The sequence below is a fragment of the Vicia villosa genome, linkage group LG4 (assembly GCF_029867415.1).
Source record: "Vicia villosa cultivar HV-30 ecotype Madison, WI linkage group LG4, Vvil1.0, whole genome shotgun sequence".
NCBI classification, from domain to species: domain Eukaryota; kingdom Viridiplantae; phylum Streptophyta; class Magnoliopsida; order Fabales; family Fabaceae; genus Vicia; species Vicia villosa.
Window position 1 is genome coordinate 138,701,317 of NC_081183.1, and position 19,171 is coordinate 138,720,487.

General features: G+C 38.0%; 2 protein-coding genes across 3 annotated transcripts; one reads left to right on the forward strand and one right to left on the reverse strand.

Moving 5' to 3' along the window:
- Nucleotides 1-183: 183 nt before the first annotated feature.
- Nucleotides 184-549, reverse strand: LOC131597955 (uncharacterized). Its single transcript, XM_058870612.1, has one exon. The coding sequence runs from the start codon at nt 547-549 to the stop codon at nt 184-186; it is 366 nt and encodes a 121-aa protein (XP_058726595.1).
- A 10,657-nt stretch (nt 550-11,206) lies between these two features.
- On the forward strand, nt 11,207-18,766 carry LOC131595310 (DEAD-box ATP-dependent RNA helicase 14-like). 2 transcript variants are annotated; one of them, XM_058867632.1, is made up of 8 exons: nt 11,207-11,460; nt 11,672-12,898; nt 13,709-13,930; nt 14,283-14,351; nt 14,888-15,157; nt 15,259-15,609; nt 16,790-17,067; nt 17,244-18,766. In XM_058867632.1, the coding sequence occupies exons 2-8, from the start codon at nt 11,696-11,698 to the stop codon at nt 18,289-18,291; spliced, it is 3,441 nt and encodes a 1,146-aa protein (XP_058723615.1). In that variant the 5' UTR covers nt 11,207-11,460; nt 11,672-11,695; the 3' UTR covers nt 18,292-18,766. The 2 variants fall into 2 exon arrangements, with proteins under 2 accessions (XP_058723615.1, XP_058723614.1); XM_058867631.1 differs by having other exon boundaries at nt 11,207-11,456; nt 11,662-12,898.
- Nucleotides 18,767-19,171: the final 405 nt, after the last annotated feature.

Sequence of the window (19,171 nt, forward strand, 5' to 3'; positions counted from 1 at the left end):
CTCCTGCTCAATCGCTTGTATCCGCTGACAGATCGGCAAGACATTAGTGGCATGGTCATCCTCAGTCTGCTGGTTCTCCAAAATCTTCTCATGAGTTGACCTAAGTGGACGTCCAGGAGCATCCAGTGTCATGATAGAGTGTGACACTATGTAGAACCATGTCACGTATCCCTCTACGCAATGTCAATTGCTGGATGCCTGCATCAACCGATACTCCTCTAGCACCATATGTTGCTCCCAATCCTCAAAGATGTCATCAAGATCCCGGCGGGCAATGGTGTCACGAACAACCTGAGTTTGAGATCTGAGTGTAGTCTGAACATAGCCAAATTGCTGCATGCATAACTCCGGCAGATACCCGACCATAGTGTCAGTCCCACATGCCAGCCACTCGGAGTACAAAGAGATGGAGTCAAATGGGATAATTTCCCTATGATCCTCGAATGGCGTCCATAAGATGTCATCATGAACAGTCCGATCAAGATACATCTGGAACGGCGGCACAACCTGATTCCCTATGTGGGGGAGATACATGGCATCCCTCGGCATCACCTCTGTATAGTCAAGATTAAGATTAAAATCATGAATGCGATGGAAGTGAGAAATGATCCATCATTGAAAAATGAATAAGAGTCGTGTAAGAAAAAAATATTAATAGTAAAATAAATTTAATAGTGGGAATGAAAGGTACTGTAAGCAGTGTGCAAGAGCTTGTAAGCTGCCTCATCCTCCAATTAGAGACTGAAGGTGGAGAAAAACACAAGAAATGGGAGATTGAATTATGTTCTTTATCAATTAAAATTCCCTTTCTCCAAATTCTTTTCTTTCTCTTAGTATTTCATCTTCTGGATATGCTTTTAATGTTGCGGAAGCATGCTTGGAATGGAGTTGCATAATCAATGAGATATTCATTTTAACTTCTTTATATCATCAGAACTTCTGACTTGTTTCAGTACAGTTCTAAAGACATTTTTACGTGAGCGTTCTGAGTTAAAGGAATTGTGCAGAAAGTAAAAGACACGTTCATTTTTATCCTGGTTCACCTTCTGAATAAGGCTACCTCCAATCCACCTTCCTCAGGTGATTTGCCTCTCAACAGAGGTCTTAATCCATTATAATCAAACTTGATTACATCTGCACGATCTGATCCACACATATAACATCAATTGACTCTTGGACTTCTGACCTTAACTTGGTCTCCAAGAGAATTTCCACAATGACCACCATCATTGTCTTCTCAAGCTTCTGACCTTTACTTGGTCGCTCAAGGCATCATCACCAAATTAAATTGGTTTCAATACAATGCTTCTTAATAAGCAAATATTCTAGTTATAATTACATGACAAGTAATCACTTTTAAGTGAATAATCGTTGAAGTCTTCTTGTCTGGATCTTCTGATGAGATCCATTGCTTGGTATGAGTAGGCAAAGTAGGAACGTTAGCTTCAGTTGTTGAGAGCTTATTCAAGTTGATCTTCATCTTTAATTCTTCTATAAAGGCAGATTGTGAACATAGTATCTATTCAGAGTTGCCTTTCATTTTGATCTTCTACTCTTCTCTTCAAGCAGATTAAGAACAACGGTTCTTATTCAAGGTTTCTTCTTGTTTTGATCTTCTATTCTTCTCTTCAAGCAGATTAAGAACAACAGTACTTATTCAAGGTTGCTTCTTGTTTTGATCTTCTATTCTTCTCTTCAAGCAGATTAAGAACAACAGTTCTTATTCAAGGTTGCTTCTTGTTTTGATCTTCTATTCTTCTCTTCAAGCAGATTAAGAATAACAGTTTTATAGTTTCTACAAAGATAGTGTTTCAGATAGCTTTTGTTTAAGCTTTTAATCATTTTCCAGTTTTGAGCACTACATCTTCTTGAACCTCTATATTTCCATGATGAATATTTATTCTATTTATACCCTTTTAGATTGTATCTGTTATCTTGATCTTTGGAGAGTACAATAAATGCTTGCGTGTTGCTTTCTTACTTTTGTTTTCTGCGACGAGCTACATGTGGGTTGCTTTCTTCAATCAGCCTTAGGAGTTTTTCCATTGAAGTGTAGTAGGTGTATGGCTAATGATTATGTTTTTAACGACTTTTTCCCTTGATTCTGAATGTTGTTGTCTTTTATTCGTTTGTAGACTGAAGTTATATCTTCTTTCAAGGTTCTCATGTGACTTTGTTGTTTGTTGCTTTTATCTGTCTTCTGTGTGCACCTTTAGAACTTATGATGATCTTCTGCTGAACACTCATGTATTATTTTCTGATACTGTTATTGTGAATGTTGTATACGGCTTTCAACATAATATCTGCACAATTCAATGAAGTCATTAGTAATAAAATTATTACCCATAAAATATATGCTTGTTATCATCGAAACCAGATTGTGAACATAGATTCTCAATCTTGTTCTAATAGAGACTTCATTAAGCTTTTGGTATAGGTATACCAAACAGCCAGCCCCTAGTTCAACTCCCTCACCATATCCAAACCCATGAAGTACCGGAGGTATGTTACATCCACGTAGTTAGGATTTTTGTCTATTAAAAAGGGTGTGTTAACTAAGTACATGAAGTAACACCTCAAAGCACCCTGACAGTGATACTGAACAAAGAAGTCGTCACCCTCAATCTCGGAATCAGCTGCCGCATCAGGTGGTCGTGATAAAGGTCCTTCAAGAATGAGAATTTAGCATGTGCCCCATTAGTTAAGGAACACTGCTCAACTGCCTTTTCTAGTTGAGCACCCAAATAGTCAACCATCCATTCAATAGCAACATCACGAGTGATGCAGGAGTGGTTAAGGAGCCTCCATCGGATAGGAAGGTGTAGCAGGTAGGCAAAGTCATCCAGAGTGATTGTCATCTCTCCAACTGAGTGGAAAGATGATGTCTCCTTGTGCCATATCTCCAATTGAGTGGAAAGATGATGTCTCTTTGTGCCATCTCTCTACAAATGCCCCTGCATTCCATGGCTAATGGTGTTGTAACTGGAACAACAAAGTTCGAAAAGTCCAAAGGCAATAACGGCCTACTTGAACCAATCCGCAGCAGGATGATACAGAGTGGATATTTTGCGAGTGTGGTTCACGGACTTTAGTATGGTTTGTTCCTGTAAAATAAAAATTAATATCAAGAGGGAGGTGTAATAAAAAGTGTAATAAAAAAGTAATAGTGTAATAAAAAATATACTTGTCCATCCCAAACATGTCGGGCGACATGATCAGAGTAATATATCAATAGGGGGTGTCAGAGGGTCCTCCTATGTAAGATGGGGAAACATGCATGGGTGCCAAAACACGAACCTCCTCGAATGCAGGAACGTGAACTGATCAGTGCATTTTGATGCACGTTCCCTTATATTTTTACTTAGGCATTTCTATCGTTTGGTTTGTTTATTTTTATATTTTACAATGTTTTTATATTTCAGTTTATTTTATCGTTATTTAATTTTCGTATTTTATTTTCAGCTTTGACAGCTTTCACGGAAATGATCATAACTGGAGTTCCAGGAATCCGATTGAGGCGTTCTAATAATCGCCGGAAAGCTAAGAAAGAGAACTACGACTTTCATGTTAGAGCCGAAGTCAGATTTGGAACCTATATTTTCCAGATATGCGTTGGAAGCTGCAGCACTAGTTTATTTTCAGTTTTGGGTCGTTAGTAGTGGGCTTGGATTTTGTAATTTGACCCAGTTGGGTTGTAAACCGTTTGGTCCTCTCTAGTACCTAGGTCTGGCCGTACAATTCATCATTATCACTATTCACGGAAAAAATTGAAGCTTGTACGATCCCATGGCGAACTAATCCCTATTGTTGATCTACTGTTCATGTTCCACCGAATCTTTGAGGTTTTATAATTTAATCCCAATTCTTTTCCCTTTCAATAATCTTATATATGCGTTGCATGCTTAATTCGATTCATACATAATATTATTGATTTAATTCGAGTAGTTTATGTTCCTTGATCTGTTTTGTGATTTAACGTTGCTTTATCGTTAACTTGCGTATGTCAAATCATGTTTGCTTAATTCATGAGTGTTGAATCCGTTTGCTTAATTAGGATAATAGGAATATAAACCGTATAGTATCAATTTCGCTTGTTTATTGTTGCTGTAATCGAATAGGGGATAGAATTCGCTTGGGGATTAGATTTATAATTACCAATGATAAGTGGGGAACCCGAGCAGCAGAACAGCTTATTTCCTTAATCGCTTTTGATAATCATTTTTTCTATAAATCGAACCTTAAACCAAACCCCCCATTAATTGGTACTGTTAGTTAATATAATACAAGAATCCTTGTGAGAACGATATTCGAGTTTTCGTTACCGCTAAACTACTGTTTTACAAAATACTCGTTTTTGATCTGTGCGCGACAGCGAATCAAATTGGCGCCTTTGCCGGGGATTCTTGTGCATGTTAACTAATTTTAGAGTCTTAGGTTAAGTGTTTGTGCGTTTAGGCCATAGGTTCCTCGCGGTTTCGGCCATAACGCCTTTTTTAGTCGAAAAAAACGGTTTTTTTTGGAAAATTGAGTCTGATCGATAATCTGTTTTTGCCTACTGGAAGCAGAAAAATTGTGCGATCAATACTCCCCTACTCTAGAAGAGTAAGGGAATTCGACTCCAAATCGCCAAATTCATCGTTTTTCTATTTTTAATGAATGTTTTACTGTTTTCATAGAGTCAAAAAATTCAAAAAAATTCCCAAAATTCTTATTTGTCTTAATTAGATTAAATTTAGTGTTTTTATATTATTATGAATTTATTTTAATCGTTTTTCTTCGTTCTATTTGTTTCTGCCTGTTTGGGACATAGTTGATATTTCTGTGTTTGTTGATAACATGGTTGAACAAAAAACCTTAAGGCAGTTGGCTGCCCCTGATGCGAACTTATGCATTGAGTATCCAGATGTTGATGTACCTTTTGAATTGAAATATGGTTTAATACATTTGTTGCCTAGGTTTAATGGTTTTGCAGGTGAGGATCCGCATAAGCATCCGAATGAGTTTGAGTTTATGTGTTGTGCACCTTCTGAACCTTCACTAGAGGATATTGTCAAAGAAATGGCTGCAAATAATCTTCAGTATCAACAACAAATAGATTCTACTCTTCAGACTTTGCAAGCACAAATTGGACAACTTGCCACTTTATTGAATACCATGCAGCAAGCTCAAGGATCAAACCAACAACCCTTGGAAGAGCATTCTGTTTTTCAAATAGAGTTGCTTTCTGAAACTGTTGATGATACTTGTAATGATTTGCTTGCATCTGATTTTCCATCGCTGTCTAATTTTGATGGTGTTTACTCATGTTCTGATTGTACTGACACTAACGTTTGTGTTGTATGTGCTGAGATTGATGCTGCCTTGCAGGGTAACATATTTACTACAGGTGAAGTTCTTATCGATGAAGCTGTTCATGCAGCTGATACTCTTGACATCCCGACAACCTCAAGCACTCCTTCCATTGAGCAACCACCTTCCCCCGAGCTGAAGCAACTTCCTGAAAATTTGAAATACGCTTATTTAGAGAGTAATGAAAAACTCCCGATTATAATTTCTTCTAACCTTGATTTTGATCAAGAAAATAAGCTATTGCAGGTTTTGAAGAAGCATAAGAAGGTGATTAGGTGGACTTTGACTGAAATTTCTCATATTAGCCCATCTATGATTTTGCATAGGGTCTCAAGTGAAGGGGAAGATGAAACAAAAGTAGTGGGGCAGCCCCTCAATCTTTTGATCTCTGATGTTGTGGAAAAGAAGATCACGTGCCCATTCAACACTTTTATTTATCGAAGATTCTTCTTTGATCCTGGAATAAAAGGCGAAGGCACTAATAAAAAATGCAAGTTCAATAGACATTACCCAAAGCTACTCTATGAGAGCCCCACTTTAGAAGAAGAGAATGTAGAAGATATCTCTTTAGGAAAGACTGCTTATGTGATCACTTATCCTCCTTGACTACTCGGGTGTGTTCTTTCCTTTCTCTCTCTTATTTTATATTAATGTTCTTTCATTGAGGACAATGTATGTCTTAAGTGTGGGGGAGAGAATCATTTATTTGTTTTGTTTTCTTTCAATTTTTTTTTTTTGTTTTTGTTTTGTTTTCAGTACTTAAAAAAATGCATCTTTTTGAAAGTTTTGGGTTATAGACTGATTTGAGTCGAGTTTGCGGAGACTTGGGAAAAATTCACAAGATCGGTATCATTTTAACACCATTAGTCTCCTGCATATAGAAATTGATTTGAATTTTTTATTATGTTTTAGCCTTAAATTCTCATTCTCTGACAGCTCTTGAGTAGTTTATTTCAGCAGTCGGCACCATCTCTCACACACTTTACGCAGGGAAGCCGATGAATATAAGTGAGTGTTCCAAAAAAAATATATAGAAAAAGAAAAAGGGAATGCGCCTTCTAAGTTCGGTGACCCTCACCCGGTCACTTAACCCAACGGCTATAGAACCTTCAAAAAATATTTGATAATAAGACTCGTTGTTAGTTGGTTCAGCGATTTCTGGTGCTGAACTTGGTAGGGCGGATTACGGTCCGATCCCCCGCAACTACAACCGAGTAAGCAAAGGGTTATGCCACGTAAGTACCAGAACCCCGTGCAAAAAGGATCAGAGTCACTAACCGGTCGCCTTGCTATGAGTGTGTGGAGAAAACGGGCTTAATGTGATTGCGCCTGAATGAAAAAGAGCAAAAAGAAAGATGAGTAAGTTAGACTTTGACATAATAACATGATTCAAATTGGTTTGTATATTCATGAGACAATATTAGTGTTCCTACGATATCCTTAGTGTGCAAGATTAGTACCTATTAATGCAATCTTAGCCAAAGGGGAGTTTGTAGCCTAGAATGAGTAACTGATGATGCTATTGTGTTTCTTTTTATTTTATTTTGCTCGGAGTGCAAAAGTTTAAGTGTGGGGGAATTTGATCAGTGCATTTTGATGCACGTTCCCTTATATTTTTACTTAGGCATTTCTATCGTTTGGTTTGTTTATTTTTGTATTTTACAATGTTTTTATATTTCAGTTTATTTTATAGTTATTTAATTTTCGTATTTTATTTTCAGCTTTGACATCTTTCACGGAAATGATCATAACTGGAGTTTCAGGAATCCGATTGAGGCGTTCTAATAATCGCCGGAAAGCTAAGAAAGAGAACTACGACTTTCATGTTGGAGCCGAAGTCAGATTCGGAACCTATATTTTCCAGATTTGCGTTGGAAGCTGCAGCACTAGTTTATTTTCAGTTTTGGGTCGTTAGTAGTGGGCTTGGATTTTGTAATTTGACCCAGTTGGGTTGTAAACCATTTGGTCCTCTCTAGTACCTAGGTTTGGCCGTACAATTCATCATTATCACTATTCACGAAAAAAATTGAAGCTTGTACGATCCCATGGCGAACTAATCCCTATTGTTGATCTACTGTTCATGTTCCACCGAATCTTTGAGGTTTTATAATTTAATCCCAATTCTTTTCCCTTTTAATAATCTTATATATGTGTTGCATGCTTAATTCGATTCATACATAATATTATTGATTTAATTCGAGTAGTTTATGTTCCTTGATCTGTTTTGTGATTTAACGTTGCTTTATCGTTAACTTGCGTATGTCAAATCATGTTTGCTTAATTCATGAGTGTTGAATCCGTTTGCTTAACTCGGATAATAGGAATATAAACCGTATAGTATCAATTTCGCTTGTTTATTGTTGCTGTAATCGAATAGGGGATAGAATTCGCTTGGGGATTAGATTTATAATTACCAATGATAAGTGGGGAACCCGAGCAGCAGAACAACTTATTTCCTTAATCGCTTTTGATAATCATTTTTTCTATAAATCGAACCTTAAACCAAACCCCCCATTAATTGGTACTGTTAGTTAATATAATACAAGAATCCTTGTGAGAACGATATTCGAGTTTTCGTTACCGCTAAACTACTGTTTTACAAAATACTCGTTTTTGATCTGTGCGCGACAGCGGATCATGAACCTCCTCTAAAATTGATTTTGTTGGTTTACGGGTTCGCAGTTTGGCAAATTTCATATCGGTTTGAGTTGATAATTTGTTTTTCCACCCTTCCAACTAAACATGACACTCTCCAAATTTTTATATAGACTAAATTTCCCTCTAATTTGTTCACCAACAAGGTGTTGAAAAATGTTCGCTCTCACAAGAAAATTCGGTTAGACCTATCTAAAATTTGGTATGCATTTTAGTTAAAACTTAAAAAAAACAAGTAAACCATGTTAATTTCCGGATTTTTAAAAAATCCAGTAGTTCATATCAGACAGGTCTATGTAAAAACGAAGTTATAATTTTTGATATTTTTCGAATATTTGAAAAATTAGTATAAATTATATTGTGTGTTTCAAAAAATCTATGATTTTACACCAAATATTTAAAAATTTGGTATAAAAATATGAATTTATACCGAATTTTTGAAAAATAGTAGACATGATAATGTAAAAAGAGAAAAGGACTCCTACAGTTAGAGCAATGTTAATGTCCTCACATACCATCTCGAAGGCCCTACTATAACCTCAACTGTTAGGGAACAACTAAAATGGCATGACATTGAGAATCCTTAAAACCTCCATAGTAAAACAGGAGAAGGGAAAAAACCTCATATCCTTGATAAAAGGAAGGTAGAAGTAAAAGTATGGAGAATGAGGATTAGATGAGACAGACGTGGTCGCCCTCTCTGAAGTCGAACAAGCCTCCACAATAACCCGATCTTCATCTTTTAAATAGGAAACCTTCACTTTTGACCGAAAATGGATGACATGTTCATCAAAATTATAACGTGGTCCAATATCTTTGATAACCTTGGACACGAAGAAAGGGTTATACGTTGTATCTTTGTTCTTGGGAAAACAGTAGGACAAAAAGAAATCACCATCATCGTCCTAATCATCAAATGGGGAAACTATAACCCTTAAAACATACGATCCTACACTAACCTAAGCTCTATTTTATAATGTTTTTACATAAACCCTACTCATTACAGAAAGCGAGAGAAAGGGAAATTCATACCTAAAAGAAGGTTATGAATGAGGAATCAGAAGAGAAAAGAAGCTAGTCAGTTCAGATGAGCTTGCAGAAGTAGGGAGCAAAATGGAGCAAATGAGATGGAATGCGAAAGCTTTTATAAGAGAGTTTGAACCAATAGGTATCCTTTAGAACTCTCATGATTTTGAAAAACCCAACTAGTTTTTGACACGTTTTAGTAACATTTTAGGTCTCGAAAAATAGGCCATCATTACTTACATTAAATGGAAGTAAGCGTGACCATCTAAATGATTGATTAACATTCCCAATTGATAGTTTTAGTTAATAAGGAGACATTTGGAATGGGGAGATGATTCATCCCTTAATTAAGGGTTTATGCAAAGAAAAATGTCGGATTAAGCTGAGGGACTCACCCCCGAGCTAATGGACTCGCCTCTCATTAGAAAGGGCCACCTTCAGTTGAGGGACTCACCTCTCATTAAAAAAAGGTCGCTTCAGCTGATGGATTCACCCTGAGCTGAGAAACTCGCCTCTCATTCAAAAAGACCGTCTTTAGCCGAGGAACTAGCCCAAGCTGAGAGACTCGTCTCTCATTAAAAAAGGTTGTCTTCTGCTGAGGGATTCACCCCGAGTTAAGAGACTCGCCTCTCATTCAAAAAGGCCATCTTTAGCCAAGGGACTCGCCCCGAGCTGAGGGACTTGTAACACCCAGACAGCTTTCGGGAATATCGACTGACCCCACAAACCAACACGGGTCTTTTCAGCATGCTTTGACCTCACTCACACGCTTTCCGGGAAACTTCCCAGAAGGTTACCCATCCAAGAATTGCTCAAAGTCAGGCACGCTTAATTGTGGAGTTCTTATGGAACGGGCTACCGAAAAGAAGATGCATCTTGTTGGTATAGGTAGTATCCATCAATCCTTTTAAGCTTTTTCTTCAACCATGCAGTCCCATACCTGCACCACCTCAGGATCCTTCTCATTCCGATGTGGCGACCACCCTTTTCCTCTCTGGCCTCAGGTGTTCCATGCGATGCAACCACCCCTTACCTTTTTCGGCCTCGGGTGTTACATGACTCACCTGTCATTCAAAAAGGTCGCCTTTAATTGAGGGACTCACCCTGAGCCGGGGGACGTACCTCACAAACGAAAGAAACCTTGAAAGCATTTCACTTTTTACCAAGTTCTCATATTTGAGGGACTGTGTAGTGTTATATTTGTGAGGGTCCCAAACAAGGACGACTCCAGAGTTCCCACCCAGAGTGATATCTCCTGGGCGACATCCTCACAAAACATGGGGGGCTCGCCTTGAAATAAATTACGTGTATAACACTGTTATCTCCCGTTAGAAAGAGTCAAATCCCGACTCCCTGAGAAATAAGTAGTCAACAATCTCCCTTAATCATAGGGAGCGATTGGTGTCCATAAGGTTTTTCTAAACTCTAGGCCCAAAAGACCTTTATAAATGCTTCTCCCCTAGCGGGAGAAGAGCGATCCTAATTCATACGTTTATATCTAAACACCTAACACATATACAAAGCCTTTCATGTCACGTGAGCAGGTCTTCTAAGCCACCATAAATACCACCGTACGTGGCTTCTTGCCACAGTGGGCAAGACCTAACCACCACTATTTATTATACATCTGCTAAAGCCTCTGAGTGCCCCTAACCTTACAAGAATAACATGCACACATGTATTTTTTGACCAATATTACTATAATCAATCTCAAATAAATTAAAGTTGGGGTTACAATAAACAATCATGGCTTATTGAGACACCAAGTCATAACAAATCTAATCATGCAAATAAAAATACAAGTTAAAATCAATACTTTGTGCCTTTAGCTACAATACCTAAAAATGACCTAATCTAATTAAAATAGACCTTATCACTTGGTAATTTACAAATGATAATACATTAAAAATAATTTAAGATTTATTACAATTAAATTAATTTTAACTATATTTTAATTTGGAAATGGAAAGGGAAGAAAGTATACATTAAGATCTTTGATAAGAGGAAAGAGCAATTACTCAAAATAAAAATATAATTTCTTTATATAATATTATTTTGAGAATTAGAATATTCTCAAAATAAAATGAACGGCAAGGGTTGAAAGTTGAAAAGAATCACCCTATAATACGACCATCCCCAGCGTCAAATAGCGAACCATCCTAAACACGCAACAATCACAACCATAGAAGATTCGATCCTAATTTCCCAATCCAACGGCCCAGTAATTGTCGACATAAAACACAAAACTCCACCTCTATTTTCTTCTCTTATACTTCAATTCTTCAACCCTAACCTAATTAACCAAAACAAACGCTGCCTCTGTTTTGATTCTCTTCTCAGGATTTTTTCTACTTCACTTTCGATCATGAACACTCGCCATTAACAACACAATACAATACAATTTTCTAGTTTCTCACTCACCCAAGGTATGTTCACTTTTTCTATTACGTTTCACTCTTTCTAGGGTTCGTTTGTTCATTCACGATTTTGTTGTTTTTTTGTTCAATTGTTTTAATATATATTGAATTTTTGTGGGGTAACGATGAAGATTCAATATTTTTGTGTATTGTGTAATTGAGTGTGGATGTGAGGTGGAGTGTTTGAATTTTGAACAAAGTTTTGTGATTGTAGATATATATAGATAGATAGATACCAAGTGTTTGAAATGGCAACAACAGAGACAGCTTCTGCTGCGCTTGGTCCTCGATATGCACCTGATGATCCCACTCTTCCGAAGCCGTGGTTGGGGTTGATTGATGGAGGTACTGGTACTCTGTACTATTGGAATCCTGAAACCAATGTTACTCAATATGATAAACCGGTAGCTTTGGCTCCACCTGTGCCTGCTGCTTCTACGCCTGGTTTGGCGCCTATACCGAGTGGGGCGGGGCAACAGATGATGCAGGTGCAGCCGTCGCAACAACAGCAGGGGAATCATTTTTCTCAACAGCATGGTCAACAGATTCCACAGCAACAGAGTCCTCATGTGGCGCAGGGTGCTCAACAGCAGCCTTCTCAAGCTGCTCAACCTGTGCAGCAGCAGCAGAACTTACAGCTTGCACAGCAGACGCAACAGCCTGGGTTACACCAAGCTAGACCACAGATGATGCAGTATCAAGGACAGCAATTTCAGCAAATGCATCATCAGATGCCTCCGCAGGGGATTCGTCCACAACAATTTGGGCAAGGTAATCCTCAGGAGCATGGTACGCATATTGTGCAACCGCAAGCGCCTCAATTCACTCCTCAGAACATGCATTATATGGGGTATCAACAAAACATGAATGCACCCAGGCAACCTAACTCACAGCAGATTCAGACAAACATGCCCCCGTCTGGGCAACCAACACCCCAGCATAACATACATAACCAGCCTTTTGAAAACCAACAAGATTTTAAACCAGCAATGCCAAAGGTGGAGGAAGCAGAGTTTAAAAATGGAAGCCAAGTTGGTTTCTCACCATCCCAGTATCAAAAAAGGAGTGCCTTGCCTGTTCAAAACAACCCGAATGTTCCTGCTGAAATAAGCTCTGGTCAAGTGTCTAATGCAAGTGTAAATTCTGGCCAACCACAACAATTCAGGGGTTTTTCAGGCAGCATGCAGCAGCCTACCCCGACAATGCAATCACAGCAGGGTGGTTCTGATTTATTTTATCAACACGCTCCTAACTTTCAAAATCAGATGAGTCCAGGAATGATGCATGGGCATCCATCTAATGCGCATCCTGCTGCCCAAAAGATGGGACACGAGGATAACGTACACGGTAGAGCTGGAAATGACTATTATTATAATTCTAACAAAGAGATGCCGCCTATGGGTCGTCAGCAGTCAGATATGGCCCAAATGCCAATTTCCAGAAATCAGCAGGTACTATTCTTTTCTTTTTTTCAATCTTTTGAAATCAAATCATTGCTTCAGTGTTCCATTTTTTGAAAATAACTCAGTGTCGACCCACTTGGCAGAGTTGGCTTCATGAATTAAACAACTGTATAATGTTACGTATTAGGTCTAAAGATAGACCATTTTTACCTATAATCCTCTAAATAATTTTTAACTTTTAATTAAACATCTTACATCTCCTTGGTTTGTTATTGTTAGACTTATGTTTTCAAGTTATTTTAATATATTTATTTAATATATCTTATAAGTTGGCATCAACGGTTTAAAATTATAAATAACGAGTTAATATAGGGAAACCTGCATCCTTCCCCCATCCTACAAAATGGTGCATTTGTCTGAAAACTGTTGGTGCACTTGTCTGAGAACTGTAGTTATCAGTGTACTTTTCTGAAAACTGTAGTTAATAGTGCACTTTCTGAAAACTGTAGTTCATCTGTCCATTATAATACAATAAAGCAAGAGTAATAATAGCTTTGGGAGGCTTTATGCTCTTTTATAACAAAAATCTCAATTTAATGTAACCAACGGTGCTCAAAGGAATTCCTAAAGCATTGCTCCTTTAGCTAGGCACATGTCGCTTGCGTGCCTTAAAAGTGAATTTCAATTTGATCACCTCAACACTATTTTGTGTTGATAATGCATGTGTCAAAGCTTCACCTGTTCTCCCGAATTTTTGTATTTAATAATTTGATTTTCATTGTGTTACTACTTATAATGTTTGTTTGATATTTAATGAAATACTTTACTCATTGATAATTTTGTAAAACATCTCTGCAGGATATGAGGATTGGCAATTCCCCTTTTCAAAATAAAGTTCCTAGTGGAAATGGAAGTGGTATTACTGGGAATGCTATGGGTAACATATTCACCTCTCCTATTGGAGGACCTCCTGCCCTTTCAAGTAACTCATTTACAAGGCCTCCGTATGGTGGATCTTCGGATGTTGCTGATCTCTCACCAGCTGAAATATACTGTCGGCAACATGAAGTTACAGCATCGGTCTGTACTATTCTTTCTGCATTTCTGTATACCTATTTTAATATCTTGATACAAGTAATGTATGAACCAAGCCTTTCCAGCTCACTAGGCACACTTGTTACTATGACTTGCTTATATATTAGAATTTTTTTTTTGATCATGCTTATATATTAGAATTAAGTTGCTCCAAATGAGAGAATGGAACCATCAAAGCTTATGGATTTAGATTTTGAAAATGTAATATGATATGTTCTTGATGATTTGTGCTTTTCAGTGGGGATCTTGATGCCAATGTTTTATTCTTCTAGCTAGACTGTTCACATCTTTATATATTTATTGAGTTGTTTCTCAATATTTACTTCTTATTGGGCAGGGTGACAACATTCCACCCCCTTTCATGACATTTGATTCTACCGGGTTCCCTCCAGAGATATTGCAAGAGGTAAGTTAATTCTGTCCTGTTATATGGTATTGGATGCTCTAGTGCTTCTAGGAAAGTAGTAGTGGTTTTCCACCTGCACTCATTTTCCGCACTGTTTTAACTTAAATTTTACTTTTAAACTCTTGTCGCAGGTGCGATATCTGCTCCAGAGCAGGAGCATATGTCGTACGCTGCACTGCTAATCTGCTATTGGCACAATTACACGTGCAACTACTATCTTGATTTTTGGAGCCTGCAAAAAAGGGTGGTTGCAGCCTTTCATGGGCATCTTCTATAATTGTGGATGGCCCTTCATTCAAATTTCAGCTAATGTGACCTGGGATTTGTTGCTTATTGGCTCCGCCTCTTTTTTTGCCTTTTTTTATTGCCTCAAGTTGCTTCAGTAAGCAACCACAACCTATAGGTCCTTTTGTTCAATGTTTGCTAAATTGTTTGTTAGTTAAACCAATAGATGCAATTGTGTCTTCTGAATCTAAAGGCGTTGTATGTGTGCACTGTAAAGTGGTCTGATTGCCTGCTATATGCTTTGATTTCAGGTATGTTCTGCAGGCTTCTCGAATCCAACGCCAATACAGGCTCAAACATGGCCTATTGCCCTACAGGGTAGAGACATAGTGGCGGTTGCCAAAACAGGCTCTGGGAAAACACTAGGCTACTTGATGCCGGCCTTCATTCTTCTTAGGCAGCGACGCAATAATTCTCTGAATGGCCCCACCGTCTTGGTTTTGGCTCCAACACGTGAACTTGCTACACAGATCCAAGAGGAGGTCTTCAAATTTGCACGGTCTTCAAGAGTATCTTGCACGGTTTGTTCTGAGCATTTCTATCATTATTTTTGTGTAGTTTTAGTCTTTTTTTATTGGCTTTGATCAGTTGGTGCTCCTCTTGTTCTTTTTTCCATTTGCAGTGCTTGTACGGTGGAGCACCTAAAGCTCTTCAGCTAAAAGAGTTAGATCGGGGGGCAGACATCGTTGTTGCCACACCTGGTAGGCTCAATGATATACTTGATATGAAAAAAATTGACTTTAGGCAAGTTTCACTCCTTGTGCTTGATGAGGCTGACCGAATGCTTGATATGGGTTTTGAGCCTCAAATCCGTAAGATTGTTAATGAGATTCCACCACGTAGACAGACTCTCATGTACACTGCAACCTGGCCTAAAGAAGTAAGAAAGATTGCTGGCGATCTTCTTGTTAATCCAGTTCAGGTTAACATTGGAAATGTAGATGAGCTTGCTGCAAACAAATCTATCACACAGGTATTCGATTAATGCCTGCTCATTTAAAAACTAAACTGATGTTTATTTATTTATTTATATTTTGCTTTTGTCAATACTTTGGTAGGAAAAAGTTGCCGTGATCAATTTGTATTCTATTCTGTGACGATTAATTGCTGTTTTCCCATGTATCATATATAGCAATAAACATATCATGTATGCATTTTGGCAACTGAGTTCTGTTTTGTATTTATGGCTATAAGAATTTTCAGGATCCATATATGAAAACCATATTTTCTGGCTTGAGTAGAATTAAATGCGGATTTACCTCTTTTATTTCTCCTGTGTTATCCATCCAAATGTAGGAATACCATTTAAAATGTTTCAAAGTACAATTAGACTTTTGTAGTGTTTGTTGAAGTTTCTTGAGTGACGCTTGTCTTCAAAAGTAATTGACCATGAGAGGTTTGGATTTTAATTGACAGTTGTGAAACACTGAAACTTATAGTTTGATTAATGCTCGTGTCTCCTACAGTCCTACTGCAATTTCTGTTTGTCATTCCACACTTGATTTAAATGCATTTTTCTTGAGCCTTTAAATACATTTAACCTTGATAAATACTTTATCTTCATTACCATACTGGGTGTGAATCCCTTCTTTTTTATACAGTTCTGTATTTCTTTTCATTTTCTCAAAATCAATTCATTGTAATAAAAGAGGAGGTAAACTGGAACAACATTAAGGTTGTTGCTTTTCATGACTTGGAGTTCATGGGTTCAAATCTATGAAATTAAAATTGCATTCATTATTTTCTAGAAGAGGAGGTAAACTCTTCTATAAACAAAGAAACATTTTTCCATTAATTGATAAAAGAAAAAAGTTCACTTCACATATTGAAATGGCATACTTGACAGGGAAATGTAAACTGGCAGAATGTTAAAACTGATAAGCATCCTGTTAATTGTATATGGCTGATCTTACCTTTTCCTAGGATATATAATAATATCATTATCTTTCCAACTTAGTTAAATTGTATCACTTATTTTCTTGTATTCTGACTTCTATTTACTGCCAATGGTATTTTAGTGAGTGTGTTGTTGGATATTCTCTTGGAATGAATTTACCAAATTCTGTTCGAAGTGCATAAAATATTTGTTGTTTTTGTTTCTTGATGACTTAATTCCTCCATTCCCTTGCTTAAAAGTGATTGTAAACTGGCAGTATGTTGAAGTTGTCCCACAAATGGATAAACAGAGGCGTCTAGAGCAGATCCTCAGATCCCAGGAACGAGGTTCTAAGATCATAATATTTTGTTCCACAAAAAAGTTATGTGATCAGCTTGCCCGTAATATTGGCAGAACTTTTGGGGCGGCTGCAATTCATGGAGACAAGTCTCAAGGTGAAAGAGACTGGGTTTTAGGTCAGTTTCGGAATGGGAAGTCTCCAATTTTGGTTGCCACTGATGTTGCTGCTCGTGGTCTTGATATTAAGGATATAAGGTTAGTTTCTTTGTGTTTAAGTTGCTTATTATGATTTTAAGGTATTTGAAGATTTTATATCATGTATATGTGCTAGATAATGACATTCCTATTAGTTTTGTCAACCTTAGCTTTGTTTGAAGTTATATGAAGCATTTTAGGTTTAGTTATTTTTTAAAACTTTTTTTACATTACAGGGTTGTGATCAACTTTGATTTCCCCAATGGTGTTGAAGACTATGTACACCGAATTGGAAGAACTGGGCGGGCAGGTGCTACTGGAGTGGCATATACCTTTTTCTCTGAGCAGGATTGGAAACATGCAGGTGATTTGATCAAAGTTTTGGAGGGTGCTAACCAACATGTGCTTCCAGAATTAAGGCAGATTGCTTCCCGCGGGCCACCAAGCTTTGGAAAGGATAGGGGCGGGATGACTCGGTTTGACTCTGGTGGTGGTGGGCGCTGGGAGCCTGGTGGTCGTGGTGGCATGAGGGATGCTGGTGGCTTTGTTCCTCGTGGTGGCATGAGGGACGGTGGTGGCTTTGGTGGAGGCTTTGGTGGTCGAGGTGGCACAAGGGACGGTGGTAGCTTTGGTAGTCGTGGTGGAATGAGGGATGGACCTGGTGGACAAGGTGAGAGAGGCGGTGATTTCTTTCCTGGTAGAGGCAATAGGGGTAGAGGATTTGGTCCTCCACGTGGGGGGCATGTTGGTTGGGGTAGGGGTGACCGTGGTGGTCCTAGTGATCGGTACAACATGGATGGTCGCGGACAAGGGCGTGGACGTGGACGATTTGACAACAGAAGAGATGTTCCAAGAAGTAGAGACAGAAGTTACAGTCGTAGCCCTGAAAGAGTTCGAACATGGGATATTAACAGAAGCAGCAGTAGAAGTAGAAGTAGGAGTAGGAGCTGGAGCAGGGGTCGCAGTAGAAGCCGCAGCTGGTCTCGAGGTCGCAGTCGCAGCTATAGCCGTAGTCCAAGGCGAAGTCATAGCCGTGACCGAAGCTATAGCCGCAGCCCCAGCCCCAAAAAGAATACTAGGCGTGTTAAGTCTAAATTTTCCGATAAGATTGATATTGTGCCACCTGAAGCAGGAGCTTCTGATCCTAATATGTTCCCTATATCTGCCAACACCCAAGAGAATTCTGTTTTGGGAACAGAACATCTGGAGCAGCTACCTGTTGTTGGAAGCACTGGCCCAGATAATCCAGAGGCTGTTAGTCATCAAGCAGCTTCTGATATTTGAACTTGAAGCAGCTGTTCTCGTCATAATTTTTGAAAAAGCACTTCGACTCATCTGTGGTGGGTGTATTAACCTCTCACTTTTTGTTTCCTATTGGATTTTACACTTTGATTACCTACCTGATAGCGAATGATTGATTCGAAGTTGCAGAGTGCAAGAAATTTGAGCAAACAGTCTAATATGATATATACTGCGCATTGCTTAATGTTAAGTGAAAGTTGTTTTTCCTTTTTTCCTTTTATTTTTTTATGGGTTGGGGGTAGTTAATTCCCATTAATTTGTGAATTGTTGAAGGGCATTATTATTTTGGTTGTTTTTTAGCTGTATGGAGGTGGGATAAAACAGATGTAATAGATTATACTATCATTTTTTGTAATAGACTAGAGCTCAAGTAACCAGACTTTGGTGGTGGTACTTATTAGTCTATCTTGTCACTATTTTGTTAGCATAGTGTATTTAATACTATTTTTATGTTTAATGACCAGTTTAATAAAAGTAAAATAGAGTGAAATTTAAAATGAAATGAAATACAATATTGATATTGTTTTGATAACAGATATTTTATAGCAAAAATGAAAAAGACTTGGTTTACCTTGACATTGTCATGTTAAGTTCATTTAAAGTCATGAGTTGTTTACATCTAACTCGATTCGAATCCGGGACCTTGAGATGAATATGGTCCCGGTTTCAAGTTTTAGAGTTGATTTGTTATTATTGTTTTCATCTTTATTTGGGAACAATCAAAAGAGGTACCTTGAGAAACACAGATTATTGGAGTGGATCGAAAGATTAATGGATACTATCTTTCTTTATGCATTAAGTGCGTTCAAGAATCTTTCTTTAACATTGAGGCCAAAGCAACCACTTGCTTTCTTATGCACCT

Bases quoted from the DNA above. Each gene is read 5' to 3' on its own strand.
- LOC131595310 (XM_058867632.1), top strand. From the start codon at position 11,696: ATGGCAACAACAGAGACAGCTTCTGCTGCGCTTGGTCCTCGATATGCA. The intron at 12,899-13,708 runs GTACTATTCTTT...ACATCTCTGCAG, and splicing joins CAATTTCCAGAAATCAGCAG to GATATGAGGATTGGCAATTC. The intron at 15,610-16,789 runs GTATTCGATTAA...GTAAACTGGCAG, and splicing joins CAAACAAATCTATCACACAG to TATGTTGAAGTTGTCCCACA.
- LOC131597955 (XM_058870612.1), bottom strand. From the start codon at position 549: ATGCCGAGGGATGCCATGTATCTCCCCCACATAGGGAATCAGGTTGTG.